Source organism: Caenorhabditis remanei, chromosome V (assembly GCF_010183535.1).
Source record: "Caenorhabditis remanei strain PX506 chromosome V, whole genome shotgun sequence".
In the NCBI taxonomy this organism is placed as follows: Eukaryota; Metazoa; Nematoda; class Chromadorea; order Rhabditida; family Rhabditidae; genus Caenorhabditis; species Caenorhabditis remanei.
Window position 1 is genome coordinate 9,288,231 of NC_071332.1, and position 24,847 is coordinate 9,313,077.

The following is a 24,847-nucleotide window of genomic DNA, read 5'->3' on the forward strand; positions in this document are numbered from 1 at the left end:
ACATGTCTTTAGACTATAGCTTTCGTTTTCTCACTGATTTGTTTTGAACCTGCTGCAAATTCGATATAGACCACCTGCTATTGTTTTCACTCTTCCGACACCTGACCCCTCAATCACATCATCACAAATTCTATTTCTTCCAGTGATCTTTGAGGTGAGAATATCTGTCATTTCATCATCTGAATGAATGAATGGAAAACGGAAACTGTGTCGACGACGATGATGATGACAAATCCTTCTTCTATCTGTTTCGATAGTTTCATTGTATTATTTCTATAGAATTCGAAGTCAGACAAGTGCAATAATATTACTCATACCGATAAACGCTACAAGTCACAAAGCACATGCACAAAACACTACTTTCAGTTTCTAGGTTTGGTTTCAAATTTCACATCCAACTTTCAATTTGCATATTGAATTCTCTTCATTGACACAACCCATTTCTCTCTCTCCACTCACTTCATATACTCGTTTTGTTCAGTTGGTCCTATTTCATTTAAACTCAAATATTTCAGTTTCAAGTAGTTATTCATGAACGGAATGAAAGCTGGTGAGGTTCAACAAATGGAGATGTTGGTAGATGGGTCGACTCGTAAGTTTTCGTGTTTTATTCAGAAAACAAAATATTTCCAAATTAGATAATACATATACTTTAAAACTCAAATCTACTTTGCATACAGCTTTCAATTGAAGTTGAGTTATTAGCAGCAACTCTATGAATTTCTGGTCTAGAAGGTTTCCAGTTCCCTTCTATGAAAGGATGTTTTACTCTTTCTTCTTTTCAACCTTGTTACACTTGAAATTAGTTTTAGTTGACGCCTAGATACTCACTCTAATTAAGGTCTCCAGAAAATTAATTTTCACATTCACTTTCCGTAATCGACTTTGGCAAAGATTTCCATTTTGAAAATTAGAAATGCAAACAGGAAGACTCTTTGCCCTTTTCATAAGTCCTTTTTAATCAATTTGAAAATAATACCGTAATAAGTTATTAACTTAGTAATAACTCAAAAAAAAACTTCGGTTCATTTAACTATTTTCAAATAACTCCGAACAAGAAAACTGCAAATTTTTAACTTTTTTCAAAGATTTTTTCAGCGAATGAGTAAAATAATAGATTGATATTTCAATGTCCGAATGTATAGTACTGGCTTTTTTCATGAAAACAACCCACCTGGTAATAAGAAAGAAATTTATATGAAGACCGTTCCGTCAAGAAAGAAAACTCAGTTATAGTATGAATCACTCCGCAACCGTAAAACAGAGAAAACATTACCGAATAGAGAGACATAAAAGCCTCGCAACATCCTGTATATTCTCTTTACTAAACTCATAAAATGACGGAAAAGCATTCGGTTCTTGGATTCGCTCCCTCATCTTTTATCAGTGGTTAGTAAATAATGTCTTCTGCTCTTTTGCTCTATCGTCTTTCAAAAAGAAATGACTAATCTCTGATCAGCGTCAAAAATTGAAATTTACTCGATCTGACTCAGATTATTATTACGTTTCTTGGTCGCTTGTTTACCTTTCTACAGTAGTCTTTTTCGTGAATTCTTCCAAACTTATCAAGTTTCAAAATTCTTTTTAAAACGTTTCCGTTCCAATCAATGAGTGTTTTACTGTTATTGTGGTTTACCTGTCTCTTCTATTCTTCTATTTTAATTGTTATCAGTGATGTGACTCAAGCCACGCCTTCTTTTTATTTTTGTGAGTTTGTACTGTGCCACCTTCCAAAATTATATATAAAAGACGTTCATACACCAGCTAGTCTCATACTCTATAGGGCTAGATCAAAACATCACCTGATTCGAAAAAATCTACAAAATACGAAATGGTTAGCCCCATGGAGAAACCTTTTCCGTTTACAGAAAAGTCGGAGAATATCGATCTGCTGGGATGCTTCAAATACACTGTCAAGTGAGTTTTTTAAAAGAATTTTAGAAATTATGTTCAACAACGAGAATTATTTCAGATTGACAGGTCTAGACTGCTCTCCATGTGCAGCTGCCAACAATGGGAGCGGGTCGAAGATCTGCGGGTATTTGGCAAGGTAAGAGCTCAGCACAGTTCGCTTCTTCAAACCCTTTCTATTTTTAAGTCCTCTCACTTTTCGATTCGTTTCTATTCTCTGCTTTCCAGAATCTTCGCAATTATCATCATCATTCTCATGTTCTTCCGTGCATTCACATTCCTCGGTGAAGAAGGAAAACTTCTTTCTTTCAACTGGTCAGAGTCCAACGTCTTCGGATTCATGGGTCTTCATGCAGTTGTGTGTAGTTTCTGTGTCATGGGATGGACTGCCAACGCTTTCATTCCAAACTATCTGAACCAATTAAACCAAGTAAGAGTGCTTCGTGTCGAGCCAAACGAAGAAATTGATGATTACCGTGGACTGAGAAAGAAAGCTTTCTTTTTCTCGCTTCCCTGGTTGGGAACTCTTGCATTCACTGCTTTGTTCAATGCGCTTCGCGAGAAGATTGTGTTCTCAGGGTGAGTTTGAATTCACCAGATGATGAGATCTTGAGATTAAACTGTTATTTTTCAGAGATGTCGTCCCTGTCTACAAGTATTCTTTGTTCCCAGCTCTCGCTTTCCTTGTCTGGATTATTACCTCTTCTTGTCTTGTGTTCTACGTTCTCGTTCAATTCTCAATGACTCGTGAAATTGAGTACTTCAACAAAGAATTGCAAAAAGCTAGTGAAGACAAGAAACTCAAGGTAACACGATGACCAGGCGTGTCTCTTCATAAACTCTCTTACTTTCAGGATCATACCACTATTTCCGAATTCAGTTTCCGTCAAAGAGAACTCATCAAATTGGTCAAGAAAGCAAACGAATCCCTCTCGAGTTACGCCAAAGTTGCTCCACTCTTCTGCTTCTTCTCCATCATTAATGCCATCTACAACTTGAGTTTCTTCTCGGCAGTGCCACTTCCATATGCCATTGGACTCATCTTCCTTCTTGCCTCCGTCATCGGAATGACTGTTTTGTCCTTGTTGCCAGCTGCTAAAGTTCAAGATCAACTCACAGCTACATCTACTATTTTGATGGAAAGTGATGAATTCGAGCACGCAGAAGATCCAAAAGTATACCAAACGTATCGTGTTATGGTTGATAGATCTTTGGAATCTGACTCAAGAATCTTCGTTGTTAACGCATTCGGTATCAATTCCACCAACTTCAATGTCGCCATGTTCGCAGTTCCCAATCTCGGACCAATCTTGATGATGCTCAAAAAGTTGCTCGAATCAAACGGTGTTATTGTGTCGGAAATATTACAATAAAACCCGAATCATTGTGTCATAAATTTCCAAGCACTTATAATGATCCCTCATGTCATAATAATGATTTCAATATTCCGAATAAACTCACAGCTTTAAGATCTGTTGGCTGAAATTATAAAAACGTAGAAAAAAATTTATCATACAAGGTGTGTCAAAAATACAAATATATCCAAGTTTTTCAAAAGCACAGTTTTAGAAGTTTTTCGAGACATTATTATTCTTGGAAACATTGTTGTTACTCGGTTCCTCGTCGAACAAATCAGCCAAAGTGTGGATTGCTTCACGCAAATGCTGTCCAAATCTGTCAGAATCTGTGGCTGGAGAAGAATGATAAGAGGTTATGTGAACCATGATAGCGCGGTTTCCAGCAAAGCGATAACAGATTCCGTAGCCGTCCTGAGCAACTGCTCCAAACGAAGCGCCAAGCATTATCTTGTCTTCAGTTGTGTCTTCATCAACGGAATTCGTCATGTTTGGAATCTGAACATATTCATAAAAACAAATAATAATTTCCACGTTTTGGTGACTCACGTTGCTCGTGCTCAACAACCACTTCTGATTCGCGTATTCCTCAAGGAACGGGCTTGAATATCCTAGCCCTTTTGCCAGAACACACAAAACGAATAAATGTCGGTCAATTCCATTTCCTGTCATAACCTGTTTACAATTTTCAACGTGATCTCCACACGCCTTCTTCAACAGCTCACGACGCTCTTTTTGCTGAAATTCTGTAAAATATAAGAAGGACTGACCGAGTCTAATCTACCGTTGCTTCCTGGTTCATCATAGCTTTTACAAAATTGCAAGATGCATCGGTCACTGGACGAAGTGTCTCTGTTCTCGAGTTGGCATAGAATCTGACTGATCCTGGCTCATAAGTTAGCACAATTTTTCCTTGATCCTGAAATAGCTATTTGAATATTTCTAGACTTGAAACTGCGGTTACATAATAGTTGGCAAGTTGAATAGCCATTTGTAAGAAACCATCTGGGGAAATTCCACATTTCTTGACACGTCCTTTTCCAAAATCAGTGAATGCCAAAGAGTGCATGTGAAGATCATCAGAAGCTTTCAGATGCTGTTCGAAGCAACGATTCACTTCGGTTTCCATCTGAAACCAGAATAATTGGAAACGTCTCCTCAATCATAAGGAGGAACATACTCCATCAACTTCCTGGAAGCCTAGCTTTTCTGCTAATTTCAACGTTTTCTTCTCTTCTTCAGTCATTTGAATAATTTCCAATTGTCTCTCTTTACTTGGAGATTCTAAAACTTGTTTATCTACATTCAAAACATTTTCACATAAATGATCCAATTCTGCTCCGTCACATGGAGAATGCTCTCCCGTGGCTCCAGCTCTTCCACTTGCATCAACTGCATAATTCATAGTCTTATCAACCCAACGATTAGCTCCTGATCCAGCCAACATATCCTTCATGTAATTGGATAACTGCTCAGTTGTCTCCACACCCCAATTCAAATCTCCATCAACTGACATAACGAATTGAGCAGTTTCAATACAGTCGAGAAGTCGACGGTTATGTTTGTTATCCAAGAAGAACTTCTGTCTATTGGCACACCATTCAGTTCTTCTATCAGTTGTGAGACTGGCGATATTTCGAAGATATCCTTTTGATTTATCATCTCTTTTCATCACTTCGGCGACAATTCTGAATGATTTAAAAAATATTGGGTGTCAAATTGTTTTTTGGAACTAACTTGGCAAGCTGATCAACAGTATAAAGATTCCCGTTGGCATCACAGACATCCACCTTATACCAAGTACAATCATGAACTAGGATGATATGTTTGGCTGGTTTGTTCCATTGGAAATGATCATATTGTTGGCCAGGAATACGGCAACCGTTGTAGATGTTCTTGTAGTGACGGGTAGACATAATACCGTCACCTACCTGCAGATGAAGTGGAAACTATCGAGGTTGTTCCGTCAGAAACTCACCGCCATATACTTCTGTCTATCCAATGCCAAATTAGCAATCGTCTCGATGTATATCAGTCTAGCCACCTGATAAGCTTGAATTAAATCACTCGGTCCATACATTGTACATTGTGCAACACTACTGTTAATCAGCAATGGATATCTTCCAGCCATATAAATATAGGTTTCCCACAGAGACGTCACATAATTATCAGTGAACTTGTGAAGGAACCACGCATATCTTTGAAGACTGCGTCCCTCCTTTGCCACGAACTCGCGTGACATCTCGAGCAATTCCACATAGTTCTCCTGATAAGAGAAAAAACATTAATACGCAGAAAATGAGTTATCAGTCGGTAGACGTCTCGGGCAAAGTATATTTCAGAAATGTGTCATCGTCATGTTTTGAAAATAAGCGTAAATATAAATGTTTACTTTTCAAAAACCTGTTATATGAACTGTGTTCTCCAAATTCATTTTTACTTTCGTCACTATGTTTTCTCACCTCTGGCATAAGATGTTTCATAGAATCCATGTATCTATCTACCGTATCCTGAAGTGCTGGAAGTGGGAGGTTTGGCAGAAGTCGGTCACATGAAGATAGTTGTGGAGGGGCCACAGCGAGAAGAACTTTTCGAAGAACACCCCAAATTATTGTACGGATTGATGGCTTCTTTGGGTTCTCGAACAAATATCCTTTGTAGGAAAAGTAGAAGTATTTGAGGAAATGACGGAACAAGAAGACAGAAGTGTACACAGATCCAACAGAGATAGCAAGAGGTTTCAGTAGCTGAAAATCGATGTGAGGAGATAACAGACGTTTGGAACATGGGCTGGGACTTTTCAGGCTCCGAACTAGGTTTTGTTGCTCTACATTGAAAATTACGTAAGGCTCCTTGAAATTTGAAAGAGGATTCACCGTCCTCATAAAATTCCAGCCTACCCTAGACATTAACCTAAACTGGATGTCATCACTCACTTTGTGTACATTCTCTCGGATTCCCTCTAATCCAATATCTCTCACTTGGAATGCAGTGGCAGCTGCTGTTGCTGTCAGAAATGGCAGAGGTCTAACTGGCCAGAGTCGATTCTCAAACCAATTCTGAAATCATCACCATCTCTTCGTGATACTTCTACAGTATACTCTTACATAAGTTCTATAAGAGAACCTCTCAAATCCTCCTGGAAACCTCTTGGCCACTGGATACGGCCATTCGTATTTACTGTTGACTGGAGGCATTGTTTCTGAAAAAGAAGGAAAACGTGAGTGGAGACAAAATTGAACATTTGGTCATTGCGCCCGTTGATATGGGTTGCCTTTTATAGTACAGGGCCCGGGCAAAGTATATTCCGACGACGGGCGCACATGTACTACGGAAAAAGGGGAAATAGTTGATTAGGGGGGTTTCGGCGATATGATAACTGATAACACAACGTGTCTCGTGGATGGCTGGCTGAGAATTGAGAGAAAGTTCATTTGCAAAATCATGGAAAAGAGAGGAGAAGAAGGGAATGGTTCTCAAGGAAGAAGGAAGGAGGAGGATGGGAAAAGAAACGAAAAGAATTGTTTCTGGGAGCAAATATGAATATGCGAAAGTGGTTTCGATTTGTGTTTACACTGTGTTCAAATCTTAGAGAAGGAGGAAGAAAGGAGATTGGTCACCGGGAAATGGACACACAAATTAATTAGCCTCATAAGGTTTCTTCGAGTTGTTGGACCATTATAGTTTTCTTAATGGGCACAAAATTAGCAAGAATTTGTTGCGAATGTCATGAAAAACATGTATGAACCTGGTTGATGTGTCAATAAAGATATATCTGACAGCTACTGAACTCATCGAGAGAACACTTGAGTGTATCCAAGGAAAACCTGGCAGTCGTTAGACTATGGCAGAAGGTGTCAATCCGATCGCACCTGTTGGTAAAGGACATTGCAAGCCAGAAGTTTAACAACTTTGTATTTTTTAGACTTTTTTAACCTAGAATATCAGTTGTTCATAGCCAAAACTATGACTTTTTGAAAAGTCAAAAGGTGAAAAAGTCGTCGTAAAAAAGCGAAAAAGTTTATAAAATGAAATTTCCTCCGAAAGTCTCGGATGGTTAATGCTGCAAAATCTAACTCTCTTTGTAAGAAAATCAGTTATTTGAAGTGTTTTCTCGAACCACTTCATTTTTAAGGATGATTGTCCTAATCTGTTTTAATTTGAGCTGGGTTTTTAACAAAAAAACGAGTTATTTTCAAGATCACCCAGGCCAAGTTTCCCTGACAACTTCAAATGTTCCTTGTTTTTTTTGATTTTTCACTTTTATACAAACTTTTAAAATTTATTCTACACGTTCAAAAAAGATATTAAAAAAATACAAAATCAAGAATCAAAAAAGGCACTATTCAAGGCAAGAATTATAAAATACATTACTCCATTCAACTCAATTTATTCGACCTTCTTGGCATCTTTCTTTTGTGGTGGAATATTGAAAATTGGAACAGTCCATGTGAGTGGTGGATAGAAGAAGTACAATGAGATGGTTGCAATGTTTACTAACAAACCGGCAGCGTTGGAAATCTGGAGGAAAAATATTAATTTACGACATTTTCAGTTTAACTCACAGCAATGAATTGGTTTCCGTGAAGAATTCCGAAAAGAAGCCATTGAAGAATAAGGGTGAAAATGGCAAACTGGAACCCGGCTGGGATGTATTCAGTAGTTCCCATTGAGATGACACGTTTCTGAAAAATGTTAAAACGTTACTCAAGCTTGAAGAAACAAAAAACTAACAATCTCGTAAATTCCTCCAACCAAACTGAAAATCTGTGCTCCAGCAGCCATTGATCCCATGGCATCGTTGATCGAAGCAGCATCATGAGTGTCCACGTAAGCGAATGCCACTTTGATAGCAAGGGCGGCAGCGATGATTTGACCGATGAGGTATTTCTGAAAATTAGTAATCATCTTTTGTATTCTCATGTTATTTTAAAACCTAATAGTGAGTTTTTTTCTATAAAAAAGATGATCGAATGTATGTTATCTGGAGTGCTTTTCTACAAATACGCGAACCAGTGCAATGTCATCTACAGTCCTTAATTCAACTATACTGCAGATCTGATAGGAAAATCCGAGCTTAGATTTTTAATTGCGATTTTTCTGTTATTGTTTTTTTTTCATTCAATAACTCATTACTTCACTTTTTTTATCATAAAAAATTCCAGTTTTATGTGCATTTCTGGAATCACAACTTTTTGTGTCAGACCTACAACATATAGACCACAACTTTCACTTTCTTGACTGACTTTTGAATTTCACTTTTCAAATTTTCTCCGCTTATCAGTAACTATTCTGTCTCCAAACAATCATTTCATTGCCCACAAACTCACTCTCTTTGGTTGATAGTAGGCGAACGCGGAGACGTAAAATGCGAAGAAAACCAAGTTAACAGAATTGATGATGATGTTTGTCTGGTCATTTGTCATGTATCCGTGACGGAGCCAGAAGGATTGTCTGGAAACAAAAAGATGAAACCTGGATAAAAATGAAAATAAACTTACACAAGCATTGGAAGCACAAAATTAACTGAACTAAAACCATCAGCAGACCCTCTCTTACGCCAATCGAACACCATAAACATGGGCAAAAAAGTGAATCCTATGGAGAAAAGGCCAAGCCATACTGTGAAGATTTCGAGAAACATTTCTGAAAACAGTTAATAGAGGGAAACAGAAAGAAGTTGAAACTGAAAAATAGGAGGATAAAGAAGATGGAAGACTAAAGGCAATTAGAATTGAATTAGTTCGTTTCAATTTGACAAGACAAGAATGTGACATGGGCGGTGCTTAATTAGGTACAAAAAATTAGTGAAATGAGAGAACAAGGGTGATTTTCGATATTAGAGAAGTAATCTTGAAAAGGAGTTAAACGGAAAATAAATAACATTTCAATGGTCTGGAACACCTACATAGAAGAATACTGGAGGGTTGATGTGAAAGCAAGAAACATAAACATGAGAATGAAGAAAGTCTGAAGTTTCCTTCAAACTCTGGACGAGAGAGCGGAAAAAAGTTATTTGCTGTTCATTATATACCTTTTAAGTGAACCTGAACTAAATAAAGAAATCACAAAATGATGACAATTTCATGAAATGCTACGTTGCTTTGCGGAGAATAAATGTAGGGTTAGAAAGAAAAACACAGTTTGTTTCTATAGTTTGTGCCCCAACACACTGTAGGAATTATGCTAGAAGTAGAAAAGAGAAGGGTCTTGTTTCAGTTGAAACGGATTGAAAACAACAATAAACCATTGATAAGGACAAAACCCTACATTAAAAAGAAATATCGATGAACGAAGGAATGAATTGAGGAATGGAAAAGTGTCAATATTTGACAACAAAGTTCAAAAGACAAGAAAGAAATAAAGGGAAATTCCCAAGAATTTAGAACTGTTTCTTAAAAAATGCAGCATATAAAAACTTTCTGAATCTTCTATTATTATATATCAATCTGCCCCAAAAGATAAGATAAGATGCAAAATTGCGCAACGTTGGAGTGACCGATGCCAATGAATGGTTTGTGTGTTAGTGTGTTGGGGTTAGCAGAAAAAATGGCAAGTGAGAGAGAGAGAATGGAAAATGGAGAGAGAAAGAGAGTATGAGAAAGAAAGAGAGTTGGAGGGAAATGATGCACGTGCTGGAGATGAGAATGTAATGCACTAGATAAAACAACTGTGTTGTTGTTGTTGTTTTCTGATCTTTGTGATCCTAAAGAGGAAAACCATGTGGATTACACGATACAACGAAAAAAAATTCAAGAAGCTTCTCAAAGATCTAGGGAAAACAATCTGAGAAATGAGCTTGACGAATTTCAAATGCAATGCATTCTGGAAAAAACCAGTTTGTTTCCCTTTTCTTCCATTTTTCTATTCTTTGAAACTAGTCTAACATGGGAATGACCCAAGGTGAAACGCTGGGTTTTCTTAGACATTTTGGGAAATGATAGCCCTTACCCCAACTAGAACAAAATAAAAATATTACGTGCCCCTTTTAAGTTTCCAGAGAATGGCAGACATAATTCCATTTTTTCGAATTTTTCGAGTTGAACCACTTCGAGACATCGTAACTCGGTCAACTCAAGAGTAATCTTTCCAAACTAAAGTGTAAACGCAAGATATAGGCCAAGGCTTCATAAAAGGTAAAAGACTCATGTTTCCAGCTGTGACTCCCAGATTACTACAAATCAAAATGTGAAATTTTGCACTTCTCATGAAATCAGAAAGTGGTCATTTTCGAAAAAAGGTATTTGGGAGACTATGTCTATCTGGACGTACATCTCAAATAAGGTACATATGCATGCTCAAATATATGGCTCACCTTTCATTTACGAGATTTATTTTCATTTTTTCAATTTTTCAGTTCAACTTCACGTGTGATTTTTCAACTGTAGAGTTGATCAATTGCCGTCTAACTAAAAAAAAGGGAAAATTCACTGAAAAACGCGGAAGTTATTTTTAACGAATTGACGTACCCCTATACATGAAGTTGATCTGAAAAACTGAAAAAATGAAAATAAGTCTCTGGAATGAAAGGTGAGCCATATATTTGAATACGTATATATACCTTATTTGTCACTGGCAATCGGATAGACATAGTCTCCCAAATACCTTTTTTCGAAAATGGCCACTTTCTGGTTTCATGAGAAGTGCAAAATTTCACATTTTCATTTATAGTAATTCGGGAGTCACAGCTGGAAACATGAGTTAGTTACCTTTTATGAAGCCTTGGCCTATATCTTGCGATTACATTTTAGTTTGAAAAGATTGCTCTTGAATTGACCGAGTTACAATGTCTCGATGTGGTTCAACTCGAAAAATTCGAAAAAATGGAATTATGTCTGCCATTCTCTGGAAACTTAAAAGGGGCACGTAATATTTTTATTTTGTTCTAGTTGGGGTAAGGGGTATCATTTCCCAAAATATCTAAGAAAACCCAGCGTTTCACCTTGGGTCATTCCCATGTAAATTTTTTAATCTTTCAGAAACCAGTTTTCAAAAGCTAATTGTGAAATCACTTCCAGAATTTATTTGACATTGAACTCTCTCATAAATATAAACTATAACATCCCTTCCTTTGACATCAGACGTTGACCATAAGATCATTGTCTGGATACAATCATTCAAATCAAGATGAATCATTTGCCACAACTGAATAGAAACAAATACATCCACACAACATAAGAATAAAAATAGTTGTTTTCTGCACGTCTTCTCTTGAAATACTATAAAAGCCAGAAAAACTATCAAATTCATACGAAATGTCTATGCAACTTTTTCTTAGTGCTGTATTTCTTTCCGTGGTTTTGGCTCATCCTCCAAAATGTTTCCTGCCATTGTCCTCCGGAACTAACAAAAACTGTGAGAATGCTCCTTCCCAAAAAGTGAGTTGGCTGAAAGAGTTTAACCAAAAGTAAACTCGGAAATTAGTTTTTCAGTATCATTATGATCCAAAACTGAACCAATGTCATGCATTCCAATATAAAGGATGTGGTGGTACTTTGAATAACTATGAAACGCCTAAGGATTGTGAGGAGGCGTGTTATATTGATCCAAGTGAGCATCGATGCTACAGAACTCTGACAAACTATACATTTCAGAAACTTATATCCAGTGTCCTCTTGGAACTCGAACGGTATTTGATAGCAAGAACAACAACATTTGTCCAATTGATTCGAAGGACGGGGAAGGTTGCGAAAGTCCAGATGCAATTTGTACCAATTTCACAGCAATGGCACTCTGCTGCAATAGAACTGTTACCATCGGGTATGAAGAGGATAAGTCTTCCATGTGTCCATCTAGAAAAGCTCGTTGGCAAATCGATGGAGTCGTAGTTCTGGCAAAGTCATGTGGTGCAGTAGTGTGTCCAAGTGGATACAGTTGCAAAGATGGAAACTTTTTTTCGTATTGTTGTGAGAACTGATTGATAAATAATAATAATAATAATCCTATTCGACTTGTCAATGAAGAACATTCATATTTGAATGCCTTGTATTTACGGCTCTGTACCAGATAAGTAGACCAATGGCATTCCATGTTTACCCATAAAGTGTTTGTACCCAGAAATAATTATATGAAAAGCGTAATTCTAAAATGAAAATTATGTAAACCTAAAACGTCTCATGATAATTATACGGACCCAAAAAAATTATGTGGACCCATCTATTGGTCTTATTTATTGGTCTCTTTTGTAAACTTGTTGAAAAGTGTGAATTTATGTGTTCCTTCCATGTCATTTTTTGTCCTTCGATTCAAAAAGGGGTACTGTTGAGTGTCAAGTCATAAAAACTTCAGTAATAAAGAATGAATTTTATCACATGTATCTGTTTTATGAAGTTCAAATCGTTCGAAGGATCAAAGGAACATCCCTTTGATAGTATAAAAATGAGCCGAAAGGTAGCAATGCCACTGAAAATGTCAAGAATCATCCTCTTGGTTGCTCTCTGTGCTTTCGCTGTTTCGGGACATTATCCCAAATGTTTCTTGCCGTTGTCAAGGGGAACATCCTGTAGCGATCCGCCATCTCAAAGAGTGAGTTGTCAGTATGATCTTTAACAATAACGAGAATGGATTTCAGTATCACTTCGATCCAAAACTCAATCAGTGTCACGCTTTTCAATATAAAGGATGTGCCGGAACATTGAACAACTACAAAACACTTAAGGACTGCGAAGATACATGTGCCCTAGATCCATGTGAGATCTCTTAGAGAAAATATATAACTAATTCAGTAATTTCAGCTAACATCATCCAATGTCCTCTCCACACCAGAACCATTTTTGACAGCAAGAATAATAATCAATGTTCGAAAAATTCGAAATCTGGTGAAGGCTGTGAAAGTCCAGATGCATACTGCACCCACTTCGCATCTATGTCTCTCTGCTGCAACCGTACCGTTGTCCTTGGATATCAATCAGACAAGTCTTCTACTTGCCCAAATGGAAAAGCTCGTTGGCAAATCGATGGATCTGCCGTATTGGCCAAATCATGTGAAGCAGTCGCCTGCCCAACGGGATACACTTGTCAAAACGGAAATTTCTTCTCTTATTGTTGTGAAAACTAAATGACAACTAATAAACATTTGTGAACTTTCAAAAGTTTTTTGTTGAAAACTTCGTAAAGTATATCTACGAGCTTGGTTGGAAAAAACAGTGAGAAGTTGTAATGTTCTTCTTCTCTGTGCTTATACAAAAAGTTGCTCTCAGTAATCTCAAGCACCGGTGTGAATCCTCAACTTAAAATTATTTAGAACTACATCCTGAATTTCAGAGTTAACCGAATAGCCTATCAATGTGATTTAAAATCACAGTTTTATTTTTCTGAACCCTTATCGACGCTAGATTCCATGTGCATGGATTTCACCAATTGACTTCACGACCTGATTTTTGAGTTTTAAGTGCACGGTGAATAGTTCCACTTTTGAATTAAAAACGAACAAAACGGAAAAGGCAGTTTTATCCCTTGGATATCTTCTCACTTTTTTCAAAAAGCGGATTTTTGGACCGAGCTTGAAGAAAATTACATACTTTCTCTCAAAAATCTCAGAAATGAGTAGTATTCTCTCAATTGGTGATATATTTCAGAAGCGCTACTGCTTTCATAAGCCGGCTGGATTTCTAGAATAACATTCAAAAAACAAAGTTAATGCTTAAAATTTATTCAGTCACAAAAAGAAGTTTATCTTATTTGCAGCAGAACGAATAATAGTTTCCCATGACGCATTCGTATCCATCCGGGCAGAAGTTCGTGTCACAGTTTTTGCCAAGAACAAATTTTTCATATTTGAAGTGTGAGTTATTGCTCGGCGGAGCATATTTTGTTCTCCCATCAGGACACTCAAACAACCAGAAATCTGATGCTAATTTGCCTGAAAACAATTCGATTACAAATCGTTAATTTTGTTTTCAACTCACTAATGCTCTCCACAGCACAACATTGCCCGGCACCAAGATCATGACAAAAGTTTGTTCCTAGATCTCGATAAAAGTCTGCACCTACACATTCTGGTAATCCTTCCGTGTTGTTAGGCTTCCCACAAGGCGAAGTTTTTCCCAAAACATTCAAAGTTGGTTTGGTGCTTCCAGGACACATCACTCTGTTTGGATCACCGGTACAGATCTTTTCACATAGACGCTTCGTCTCGAAATTGTTGGCATTTCCACCGCATCCAGTATAACGGAAAGCATAGCATCGATCCTTCTCAGTATCGTAGAAATGTCTAACTGGGGCCTCTGCAGAACATGGAGTTGAGCCAACAACAAGTGGAGCAACACATGCTGCAGGTCTCACCCATTCTGCATTCGCAAAGCGAGTAATGCTCAGAAGAGCCAGAAGAATGGATAAAATCATCATCTCTAGATGAGTATCACCATTGAAAGTCAGAAGTATTTATAGTAGTTCACAATGTAAAAACTCTTTTTTTTTGTTGAATCTGAGGAAGTCAATAAAAATGAAAAGTATCAGTTTATTGAGATAGTTCAGAAGATCAAACCGAAAAGTACTTTGTTCTTTTGAACTCTATTGTGTTTTGTTTCAGTGTTCTTTGGAATCCGATTCTAGAAGAAGTCGAACCAAATTTAAGGAATTCACTTACAGGATCAAGGTTCACCTGGTAACAATATTTGTGCATAGTGTCTTTCATTTCGAACATTTCTCTGAAAACGATGTATAACTGAGGATATTTCAGTACAAACGGGCGATGATTGCAGCCAGTTCAAAACAGAGGTAAGATTTTTTAAATAAATAAAAAAATTTATAAACGATTTACTTCTTGATCTCGCACACATCCCTTCCCTACAGGTCTCCGCATTTGCCGATGACATAAAAATTTATTCCTCCAACCCTTTTGCGGTCCAAAAAGGCATCGATCTTATTGAAACCTGGGCATCCTCTAACTCTCTTCCTCTTGCCCATACCAAAACATCTCTCCTTCGACTTGGATCAAAAAACATTTCATTTCCCTACTTCATTGCTGGTCAACCTATCGAAACTTCCAAATCTGTTCGGGATCTCGGTCTCATCACAGATTCAACCTTGAAATTTAAATCCCACATCAACAAGACTATCGCTTCCGCCCTCCTACGTACTAAACAACTTCTGAAATCCTTCAAATCAACCTCTCCACAATTCTACATTTTCCTTTTCAATTGCTATGTTTTACCCATTATTGAATATTGTTCTGTAGTATACTCACCCCCTCCTGCTTCTAAATTATCGTTATCGCTAGAAACTCCTCTCCGATTCTTCACCAGGAAAATCTTTCAACGTTGTAACATAACTTATTCCTTCTATTCCGATCGTCTAGCCCAACTTAATCTCTTCTCATTGCGCCATCGTAGACTCAAAGGCCAGCTTCTCCTCCTATATAAATTTCTAAGCAGTACCTCATACTTTCCACACCTAGATTCGTACATCCGGTTTTCCTCCTCCACCCGTCGCCCTATGAATCTTATTTGTATTAAACCCAAGTGTTCTGACTTTTTTCCCACACCATTCCCATCTGGAATGCCATTACCTCCCAAAGCTCATATTTTCTCTCTCCTTCCGAGTTCAATACCCTAATTTCGTCTAGTATCACGCGCTATTAGAGCTTATTCTTATTCTGTACTCCCAAACCACCTTTCCCCGCATTACCTTATTGTTCAATCCATAATGCCTTCTATTTATTCCCCTCATACCGGTCATTCTTTTATTTGTTGCCCCACATCTCTTACTTTAACCCACCCTTTGAATGGTCTCGTGAGGGACTCATTCTCAGCCTCTCGCCCCATATATTGATAATTTTTTATAAGAATAAAATACAATACAAATACAAAAGCGAAAGTGTCTGGGAACTTGGGAAGTTATCGTTAACGAGCAGTCAATGTCAAACTCAAATGAAATCTAATTCTCAAAATGGGAATGTGTGAGAATTCTTCTTTGTGGAACGCTTCTCGAAAAGCATTCATTTCTGAAGATAGCGCTCGAAATGGGACGCGGTGGGACGTCACGCGTCCCCGTCCCGCGCGTCCCGGATTGTCATAAAACGGTTAAAAATAAACGTATATTTTTGAAACTTTGGGAATCGCGTCCCCAGCTATGTCTTCAGATTCTGTGAAAGTTTTACTATTCTCCGACAAAAACTGACAGTTTTCCAAAATTCCCGGAAAAAAGAGGGAGGCCCCATTTCGAGCGCTTTCTGAAGATAAAAAAATTCACCGTATTTTCTGATTTTGATCGAATTCTGGAACAATAAAAAATCGTTTTTGTGGAGAACATTTTTTTATAATATGTCAAACTCCAAGCCAAAAAAGTCCTGATTTTTGCCTAAACCGGCTCAAACAAAATAAATTTTAGTACCTCTCAAGGTACCATCTATAATATTCGAGTGGACTTGTATTTATTCAAGGACATTTTTGCTTATTCTTTTTTGCTGACATTTTTGTACCTACACTATTTCCTCAAAGACTGCTCGATATTTCCTGAGAAAAAACTTAATGTAAAAACACTCTTTTCAGTGAGGATTCTTTTAAACCATTCAAACAGCATTGAACATTAAAACTTTATTGAAATATAAATTATTTGGCACAACAGAATGCATAATAATTTCCCTTTTGGCAATCGTATCCATCTGGACAGAACTTGTGATCACACGACTTTCCAATGTAGACTCTTTCCTTGTCCCCACGGACGATGGTATACTTTTTCTTCCCATTTGAACATGTCAATTCACGATCTTCGTTCACTTTTCCTGAAACGAATAAATGAAATTTCTGAAGTCTCTTGAAATCCTTACTCTGTGCATCCGATGAGCAGCAGATTCCAGCTCCATTAGGTCCTTTATGACAGAAGCTCTTCGTCGGATCATCACATGCACCACAACCAGTTGATCCAGATTTGTTCGGTATTGATGGGGTATTGGCAGGGCAGACTAGTTGATCAAGTGGAGTACATCTCTGACGACACAGTCGCATTTCCGGAAAGTTATTCTCATTTCCTCCGCATCCATTGTACAGGAATGGAAGACAACGTTTGAATTCTACATCATAGAAGAAGCGAATCGAAGAATTGGAAGCAGAACACGAGTTTCCCCCCAAGTCAACGGGCCAGCTACAAATGTTCTGGGAAGCCGCGATGCCGACAAGGACAGAAAGGAGAAGAAGAACTCGAATCATCGAGAAATGAAGGAAATGGGAATGGATGCTCCCTTTTATGGATCTTCGAATGACCTTTGAACACTTCATTCCACTTTTATGACGCCCATTTCGTTTTTGTATTTTGATTCAAATATCATAAAGGGATACGGTACACAGTTTCTCTTTCCTTTTGAATTGGAGGAGTAGAAAGTTTAGTATGAATCTTCCTATGAATATATTCTCAGCACCAGAAAAGATTATCGTGATTCAGGTTCAATTGAAATTTAATAGATTTATCCTTAATGTTGACAGACATAAAAGTTTATTATGACGGTTGAATCAGAAAACGATTGGCAGGAAATCAGATTGCAAGGCGCGAAAAACATAGAACGAAGAAATAACTAGATGAACGATTTCCGTAAAATTAGGCGCAGCAATACGCAAAATAGTTTCCTTGATGACATTTGGTGTTTGCTGGACAGAAGGCGGAGTCACAAGTCTTTCCGAACATTGGAATAGTGATTCCTCCGATGTCGATCTGGTGCTTCAGCTTCCCTGGTCCACATTCCTTTTCGTAGTCATCGTTGATCTTATCTGAAATAATTTATGATCAGTTATCAGCTATGAGGATGATTTCTCACCTCTGGCTCTTGTGTCACAGCAAATTCCAGTGAATGGACCATTCAAACAGAAAGTATTTGGGCCGTCACATGCCAGTTGTTCCATTCCTCCGCAATGTGTCTTTCCATTCTTACTGGCAACTGCCTCAGTTCCTCCTGGACAGGTGAAATAATCCATTGGGAGACAGAAAGATTGACATTCTTGGTAGCCGGCAAAGTTGTTGGCGTTTCCTCCACATCCGGAATATTTGAAAGCGAGACATTTCTTCGCGTCTTTGTCGAAGTGGTACTGAACAATTTGAATTGATATTTCAGAGTCAACATATTTTTTAAATGTGAAACTTACTCTAACAGAAGAAGAGTTGGTACATTGTTGAACTCCATAATGCAAAGGATGCTCACATTCGGGACGGAATTGAGCAGAGACACCCACGATACAAAATAGAACAATTAGAAGTATAAACTTCAACATCTTAAAAGAATTACGTGAACTTTAAGAACTTGTATTTGTACAAAGGTAACATCAGATGACTGAATGACATCTAGAGATTGAGAAAATGTTGATGAGAATAATTTCAAAATAAAAACTTTATGAATTCAGAATGGTCATGTTAAGCTCACGGTAAATATCACCGGATGAAATAAATGCCTTCTTGGTACCTTCCTCAACTTCTCAAACTGCGGCACAACAGTAGGCAAAATAGTTTCCTTGATGACAGGTAGACTTCTGTGGGCAGAAGTTGGACCCGCATGTCTTACCGAGAAGAGTAATAGAAAAGCCACTTCCAGTTTTATAAGTGACTTTTTGGGTACCTGGAGCACATCCCTCTTTTTTGTTTGAATCACTGTTCTCTTTGTCTGAAACATGACAGTTTTTATAAGATCGTAATGAAAACGGAAAAGAATCGAATGTATCAAAACACTGTAAAAGTTGTCCGCTTTTATACTGTTATGCAAAACAGCTACCTTTTGAACTGCGAATTTTGTTGGTGTTTGCTCTTTATTGTTGACGATTATCAAAATAAAAACACTCCCAACTACTCTATTTTCTCATAACTTGCACATGTTGTTTTATGTGTTCTGAGCTGATCGGAAAGCGAGAGAATCGAAAGATTGATAAGAGGAGACTACATACTAACTGGTTTTTTGAAATGTGTTGAATTTGAATGGTCATGAATCTTTGAACACTTGACGCTATGATTCTTGCTGTTCACCTTCTAGTTTGAAGTCACTCACCTCTGATAGTTTTGTCACAACACGTTCCAAAGAATGCTCCACGTCTACAGAAGGAATTGGGTCCAGTGCACTCCTCGTTCATGCTATGAGCACAGATTGTGTGGTTGGCATTCAGATTTTTGATTGATTTGGATCCAAGCGGACATCCTGAGTAGTCCACTGAAATTCCCAAGGTTGACTGGGGCAAAAAGGAGAAAATTTTGACATGAAAACGAAAACAAAATTTCAAACATTTAGAAAGAATAGAGGCAAGTTGAGTGGTTACACTTTCGCTTTGTGTCGGTATGATTTCGAACAATTGTGCTGCCACTAAACTCATTTTCTGTTGGACGCCAACTGTCTTCTTGCGTGGCACAACATTGTAATTTTCCCATTCTTCTAAAAATATGACTCACTTGCAAAACATCTTCCACATTCACTCCATGTCTCGAAATTGTTCGAATTTCCGCCACAACCCGAGTATTTGAATGCCAAACATGTCTCCGTATCGGCATCCATATAGAACTGCAAAATCATATTTGTTCTTTTGGGAGGTACTTTATTAGGGAGAACTTACACGGAGTGAGGAAGTGTTTGTGCAGTTTTGAACTCCGTGATGAAGAGGTTGTTGGCAGTTTGGAAGGAGAAAACTTTTCTCTCCTGAACAAAAAATCAAGTTGTCAATAGGAAAAGATGTTTGGAACAAATACAATTACAGTTTTTCCTCTTCTCACTACATAAACTACCTTTGAATTTTCGAGGAACCACCACGGGACTAGTTATTTTGTCCACAGACAGTTTGAATTCATTTTTAGAACATTCAAATGATTTGAGTTTAGAATTATGTAGTTTCTCGAGAGAAAGTTCATGGTGCTTCTGATAGGATAGTAGAATAGTACCTAGTACAATGCATATAGAGACCAACAAAATGAACGAGATATTCGACAACATTCTATCGGATAACTGAGCCAGTCAAAGAGTGAAGGTGTTGTTTTTTCTGTAAATAATTACTACTTTTGTGGTGTAATGTCACTGCATTTCACAAGGGATAAAGTTTACACGAATTCCAAAAAATCATTCTCAATGGAAAAGAATATAGGGTGAACGTTGAGAAAAGTTGAAGGATAATAGATACTGGTCGATGACATTTAGATAAGAAATGGAAGGATAGCGAGAGTGAAAAGTGATTAGACAATGAGAGACGAGAAGAGGTCGGAGGTAACGAAACAATAATAACATCTGATTTCATCTCTTTGTGGGTGGTCATTCATTTGTAAAAATAGTTTGGGAAAAATAATCTTCATGATCTTTCTTATTGATCTATTAACTCCAGTTTTGATAGACTTGAATTCTCATTGTTTTGGGTTTCAGATACTAATAAATTTCTTATATTTTTGTTTGGGAGATTTTGAGATTTTGTGTGATCCAAATCAAAAGTTATAGGAGGGTTCATCTACCCCAGAAGTTTATTATACAGAAAGCCATTATTTTAACAAAAACAAATATTATTGTAAACCTTGCATTAATATAATGAAAACAGTTTCCTTTCTCTTTGGCTCTTTTTCAACATTGGAAAAATGAAAGATTGAAATAAAATACGAGAAGTAGTTCAAGTTATATGGGAAGTGTTGCTGTGTCTTGACGGCGATCGACGTATGGTGGAGGGGCCAAATAGCTGAGCGGCGGGGCTGTAAAATGAGGAAAAGATGGTGGATAGGAATGAGAAACAGGAAGAAACAATTGAGAACATGTGCTCTTTTTACTACTTCCTTGTTGCTCTTTGGGTTTCTGTTGTTTAAATAGATTGAAACATTTTGTGGCAATGTTCCCATAGATTTGCAAAATTTCCTGATTACTTGTGATTTTTGCAAAATACACTAAAAAAGGTGTATCCTAACATTTGGGAAATATTACCAAAACATGTTTTTCGGATAATGCTTCGATTTGACTCCTGTCGGAAACTCTCATAAATTGTGCACATGTGCATCACATACCTTTGAGATCTCCCGAAGTATTGTCAGGATTGTTTCTCGCAGCTGACCTTCCAGTATGAACTCTCTGGGGATTGCGCATTCGTCCTCCTTGCCATACAATATCACGAAGTGTTCCAGTTCTCATTATGGGCGGTGCATTTCTACCACAATCCAGAGCAACAATGGCAGCGAAGATTAGAGTGAGGATGACGATTATAACTGCCAAAACCAACAGTTGAGTTTCACCTCGTGTCCAGACATCTGGAAAAGGAGACAGTTTTTTTTAAACTAAACATTTTTGAGTAGTGGTATAGTTTAGGTTGAGAGATTTTTGATCACGTAAGAGACGGGAAGTCATCAATCAAGTGATTAAGATTTTTACTACTGTAAAAATGCTTCGCGCATTCCAAAATGTCAACTCTGAACACTGATTTTGAATTCCGAGAACGCAACATACCGTATCCATCTCCAATATTATCTAGGTTGAATGGATTTTCAGCATAAGTTCCGGGTGGAGTCGTTCTTCTCAGTTCCTCCAAATCTTCATATTTAGCGTAAAACGTAGCGTAGAGCATGCTTCGTTTCGAACGAATCGCCTCGTCGGCCATCTGAAACTGATAGTAGATAGTACGGTGAGCGTGTGGCACGTACTACATTGTTTTCCCTGTTTCTGTTTTGACAATGAAAAGAGAAAGAAATTTATTGAAGAAGGGAGTGAGAGAGATGAAAACGGAGAACGAAAAAAGGAGAGAACGAAAACGGTATGCACGATTGATAATACTGATTTCTCTATTCCCTTTTCTCTCTCTCTTCAGTTTTTTCTGTTTTTCGTTCCCTTCTTTTCGTCGCCCTGATCGATTTATTCCTCTGAGCGAAACCATCATTTTTATGGAAGAAGAGATGGAGCGGGAAGGAATAATAACTTTACACGCTTCTTTTCATTCTCGATATAAAAATACAAGAACTTTATACAGTTGTAGACAAATCTGGAATCTGTTTTAATAACCCATGAAATGTTTTAGCAATAGATCTGAACAGACTACCACGTGTTTATCCGCATAATATATCCCTCATAGTGTTTATCCTCAAAGTTCAAAACAATCCAAAAAACATATATGTTTTATGTGAAATCTGGAAATAAAAATAATGGAATAGTTGCATATGAAAATGACAAACAAAAATAAACTTTATTGTTCACATGAACACTGTTATTGAATTTTCAATAGTCGACCGACACGTTGGACACTCTCGAAAATCGCTTGCATCGTAGCAATCGGAACATGTGATCAGATGACGACAAGGCATGAAAACAATGGATGGTTTCGTGGCCAGACAGATGCAACATTCTGCTACGAGCTTCTCCTGAAGACGTTGGAAATCACGGTTACGAGAGCGTAGTTGCTCCTCGACTTCTTCTACGCGGCGTTCCATCACGAGCTTCGATTCCTGGACGTTGGCTTCCAACTGTGGGAAACTATCGAACTGGAATAAAAATCTTAAGCTATCTAGAATCGGGAAAAAAGCAAGGAAAAATAATTGAATAGAAATCAGGGTTGGCCTACCAATTGTTTATACAGTGACTTTACGGCATTTATATTGGGAAGAAATTCAGTTGAAAGATCAACCAACTGGCTGTGTTTCTTGGTGAGTTCATCCAGCAGTACCAGGGGTTTCTGAAAAAAATATTTAGTTTTGACTCTGAATTTAAAGAGCATTGATCTGATATTCCATAATCCACATTCTGTCTATTCTAGAGAGAGACTAACCAACTGATAACTTTTCTCCTCCATTCGTTTAGTCACATTTGTCTGTTCATCTAAAAGCGCACTCTTCCGTTCCAACTCCGTTTCGACGTCGGTCTTCTGCTTTTGAAGGTTCAAAATCTCCTCGTCTTTTCGCGCTTTTTCTTCAGAATATATCTTTTTACGATGCTCAGACAGCTCTTTTTGGTCATGAATCTCTTGTTGTTGGCGGTAGTTTTGGATAGTCTGAACTGTGTGTTTCTTACTTTTTTGTCTAGAGCTACTGTAAAGAATCTAACCATTTTATCCAGTTTATCTGCTGCCTCAATTTTCTCCTCCATCAATCGATTCATCTCTTCTCTACAATCCTTCAAATCCTGATCCGAGTCTTCAAGAGTTCTCTTCAAATCTTGAACCTCAGAAATCAGTTGTTCTTTCTCATTTTCCAAATGGTTTATTCTGTTCTGGAACAAGGAGTTGTTTAGAGGTTTCAGTTGAAAGAAGGTCACCTTGAGAATAGTGAACTGACTGTCGACCTCCTTTCGATCTCGTTCTTTCTCCTTTTCAAGTGTTGCGAGAAGACGAACAATGTCATGGGAATCACGGGTACTTCTGAAGAACATGGGGATTATCAGTGGAAAGTGGAGAGCTCTAGAATAAAGATAATGGTGTCAACTGATTACTTTATTACTCATGAACACCTAGAAGTTCACATTCACGCTAGAGTGCGTTTGTCATCTGCAAAAACATCGAGTTTTGCATAAAAACTCAGAGTCCGTACGAGATTCATGAGTCATATCAACGAAAACTAACTTCGGGGTCGATAGATGGAAAGATGAAGATCTTGCAACAGAAAGGCTTCTATGAGGTTTCGATGAACTACTGTGTGGATGTAGACTTGTTACAGAAGTAGACATTAAATCTCTGCAAGAAATAACAGTTCTGATGTCTCCTTCCAGCTATAATTATTACCCTGGACCATAATGTTTACGGCTGGATCTCGAATCTCCTCTTCCAGAAACCTTATTCAAAATATCCAACATTACATCAAAATTCTCAAATCTTTCAAATTCTTTAGATCCATCTCTGGAGTTGATTTTCAATGCAGCAATGATGTCTTCTTGATTGTAACCCCACTCAGATGCCAGTTTAATTTGATCCTTTAACAATTTTAATTTTTTTAAAGAATGAGTGAAAACTTACATTCATTGAAAGTTCAGCCATTCCGGATAAAATTGATAATCCTAGGGAATTATTACCTCAAAAAAAGTGTGTTCATTCAACGTTTTTTATTGACTTGGAGATGGTTAAAAAAGGCAACTCGTAAGAGGGAAAAAGTCAATAGAAAAAATAAAATCTAAATCAAATACAGAAAAAGCTAGGAAATGCAAAAAAGTACAAAAATATAGAGGAACATATGTTATCAGGCGTGAAGTTGCACATCGAGCAAACAAACAATAAAAACTTGAAATGGAAGAATGGCAGAAGAAAAGTGAGCGGTACGCTGCTGGGCGCTTCAAATTTATGCGTCGAGGGTTTCGACTGCAATCCGATTACTGTTTAGTACGTCAAGTTTTTGTGAATCAAATATACAACAAGGTTCGACTGAATTCTGAAAAAAATGGAACAAAATGGGAAGGGAAAGTTAGAAGAGTTGGATAGTTTACTCGGAAGTCGGTATGAGAAGAGAGTGACGAATGGATTAAAATTTGTAAAATGAAGAAACAAATCAATGTATATGAAGTACGGCAATTTCAATTCAGTATAACGATAAAATGTGAGGCTTCGAGTGTTTGCTTTTCCACTCTCCATTGTAGTGCTGCGAATTTCGTCTGAAAGTTTCACTGTTCCAAGTTTTGTAGATTCGAAGAGGTTCTTCTCGAGATTCGAAGAGGTTCTTCTCTGCTGATACCCGAGCTCAGA

The 24,847-nt window shown here is 37.6% G+C and overlaps 11 protein-coding genes across 11 annotated transcripts; 3 read left to right on the forward strand and 8 right to left on the reverse strand.

The window, feature by feature from the left end:
* Nucleotides 1-540: 540 nt before the first annotated feature.
* On the forward strand, nucleotides 541-3,284 carry GCK72_018460 (uncharacterized protein; the record flags this gene model as incomplete). Its single annotated transcript, XM_053732566.1, has 6 exons — nucleotides 541-592; nucleotides 1,869-1,917; nucleotides 1,973-2,050; nucleotides 2,140-2,490; nucleotides 2,546-2,717; nucleotides 2,766-3,284. The coding sequence occupies 6 exons, from the start codon at nucleotides 541-543 to the stop codon at nucleotides 3,282-3,284; spliced, it is 1,221 nt and encodes a 406-aa protein (XP_053581479.1).
* A 192-nt stretch (nucleotides 3,285-3,476) lies between these two features.
* Nucleotides 3,477-6,463, reverse strand: GCK72_018461 (uncharacterized protein; the record flags this gene model as incomplete). The annotated part of the gene is made up of 10 exons (XM_003114483.2): nucleotides 3,477-3,764; nucleotides 3,816-4,004; nucleotides 4,051-4,185; nucleotides 4,231-4,395; nucleotides 4,447-4,954; nucleotides 5,004-5,197; nucleotides 5,245-5,532; nucleotides 5,729-6,013; nucleotides 6,203-6,325; nucleotides 6,374-6,463. The coding sequence occupies 10 exons, from the start codon at nucleotides 6,461-6,463 to the stop codon at nucleotides 3,477-3,479; spliced, it is 2,265 nt and encodes a 754-aa protein (XP_003114531.2).
* A 1,192-nt stretch (nucleotides 6,464-7,655) lies between these two features.
* GCK72_018462 (uncharacterized protein) lies at nucleotides 7,656-8,910 on the reverse strand (the record flags this gene model as incomplete). Its single annotated transcript, XM_003114473.2, has 5 exons — nucleotides 7,656-7,787; nucleotides 7,832-7,951; nucleotides 8,001-8,156; nucleotides 8,597-8,720; nucleotides 8,768-8,910. The coding sequence occupies 5 exons, from the start codon at nucleotides 8,908-8,910 to the stop codon at nucleotides 7,656-7,658; spliced, it is 675 nt and encodes a 224-aa protein (XP_003114521.2).
* Nucleotides 8,911-11,521: 2,611 nt separating this feature from the next.
* On the forward strand, nucleotides 11,522-12,183 carry GCK72_018463 (uncharacterized protein; the record flags this gene model as incomplete). The annotated part of the gene is made up of 3 exons (XM_003114227.2): nucleotides 11,522-11,644; nucleotides 11,699-11,816; nucleotides 11,861-12,183. 3 exons carry the CDS (start codon nucleotides 11,522-11,524, stop codon nucleotides 12,181-12,183), a joined length of 564 nt encoding a protein of 187 aa, XP_003114275.1.
* A 491-nt stretch (nucleotides 12,184-12,674) lies between these two features.
* On the forward strand, nucleotides 12,675-13,323 carry GCK72_018464 (uncharacterized protein; the record flags this gene model as incomplete). Its single annotated transcript, XM_003114513.2, has 3 exons — nucleotides 12,675-12,791; nucleotides 12,838-12,955; nucleotides 13,001-13,323. The coding sequence occupies 3 exons, from the start codon at nucleotides 12,675-12,677 to the stop codon at nucleotides 13,321-13,323; spliced, it is 558 nt and encodes a 185-aa protein (XP_003114561.2).
* Nucleotides 13,324-13,942: 619 nt separating this feature from the next.
* On the reverse strand, nucleotides 13,943-14,612 carry GCK72_018465 (uncharacterized protein; the record flags this gene model as incomplete). Its single annotated transcript, XM_003113984.2, has 2 exons — nucleotides 13,943-14,127; nucleotides 14,174-14,612. The coding sequence occupies 2 exons, from the start codon at nucleotides 14,610-14,612 to the stop codon at nucleotides 13,943-13,945; spliced, it is 624 nt and encodes a 207-aa protein (XP_003114032.2).
* Nucleotides 14,613-16,816: 2,204 nt separating this feature from the next.
* GCK72_018466 (uncharacterized protein) lies at nucleotides 16,817-17,413 on the reverse strand (the record flags this gene model as incomplete). Its single annotated transcript, XM_053732567.1, has 2 exons — nucleotides 16,817-16,989; nucleotides 17,035-17,413. 2 exons carry the CDS (start codon nucleotides 17,411-17,413, stop codon nucleotides 16,817-16,819), a joined length of 552 nt encoding a protein of 183 aa, XP_053581480.1.
* Nucleotides 17,414-17,798: 385 nt separating this feature from the next.
* On the reverse strand, nucleotides 17,799-18,466 carry GCK72_018467 (uncharacterized protein; the record flags this gene model as incomplete). The annotated part of the gene is made up of 3 exons (XM_003114423.2): nucleotides 17,799-17,968; nucleotides 18,016-18,283; nucleotides 18,341-18,466. 3 exons carry the CDS (start codon nucleotides 18,464-18,466, stop codon nucleotides 17,799-17,801), a joined length of 564 nt encoding a protein of 187 aa, XP_003114471.2.
* Nucleotides 18,467-18,667: 201 nt separating this feature from the next.
* GCK72_018468 (uncharacterized protein) lies at nucleotides 18,668-20,160 on the reverse strand (the record flags this gene model as incomplete). Its single annotated transcript, XM_053732568.1, has 5 exons — nucleotides 18,668-18,852; nucleotides 19,231-19,389; nucleotides 19,626-19,734; nucleotides 19,787-19,869; nucleotides 20,109-20,160. The coding sequence occupies 5 exons, from the start codon at nucleotides 20,158-20,160 to the stop codon at nucleotides 18,668-18,670; spliced, it is 588 nt and encodes a 195-aa protein (XP_053581481.1).
* Nucleotides 20,161-20,823: 663 nt separating this feature from the next.
* On the reverse strand, nucleotides 20,824-21,790 carry GCK72_018469 (uncharacterized protein; the record flags this gene model as incomplete). The annotated part of the gene is made up of 3 exons (XM_053732569.1): nucleotides 20,824-20,897; nucleotides 21,204-21,443; nucleotides 21,640-21,790. The coding sequence occupies 3 exons, from the start codon at nucleotides 21,788-21,790 to the stop codon at nucleotides 20,824-20,826; spliced, it is 465 nt and encodes a 154-aa protein (XP_053581482.1).
* A 586-nt stretch (nucleotides 21,791-22,376) lies between these two features.
* GCK72_018470 (uncharacterized protein) lies at nucleotides 22,377-24,148 on the reverse strand (the record flags this gene model as incomplete). The annotated part of the gene is made up of 8 exons (XM_053732570.1): nucleotides 22,377-22,664; nucleotides 22,745-22,855; nucleotides 22,949-23,170; nucleotides 23,224-23,388; nucleotides 23,434-23,536; nucleotides 23,738-23,848; nucleotides 23,897-24,084; nucleotides 24,128-24,148. 8 exons carry the CDS (start codon nucleotides 24,146-24,148, stop codon nucleotides 22,377-22,379), a joined length of 1,209 nt encoding a protein of 402 aa, XP_053581483.1.
* Between the last annotated feature and the right edge of the window lie 699 nt (nucleotides 24,149-24,847).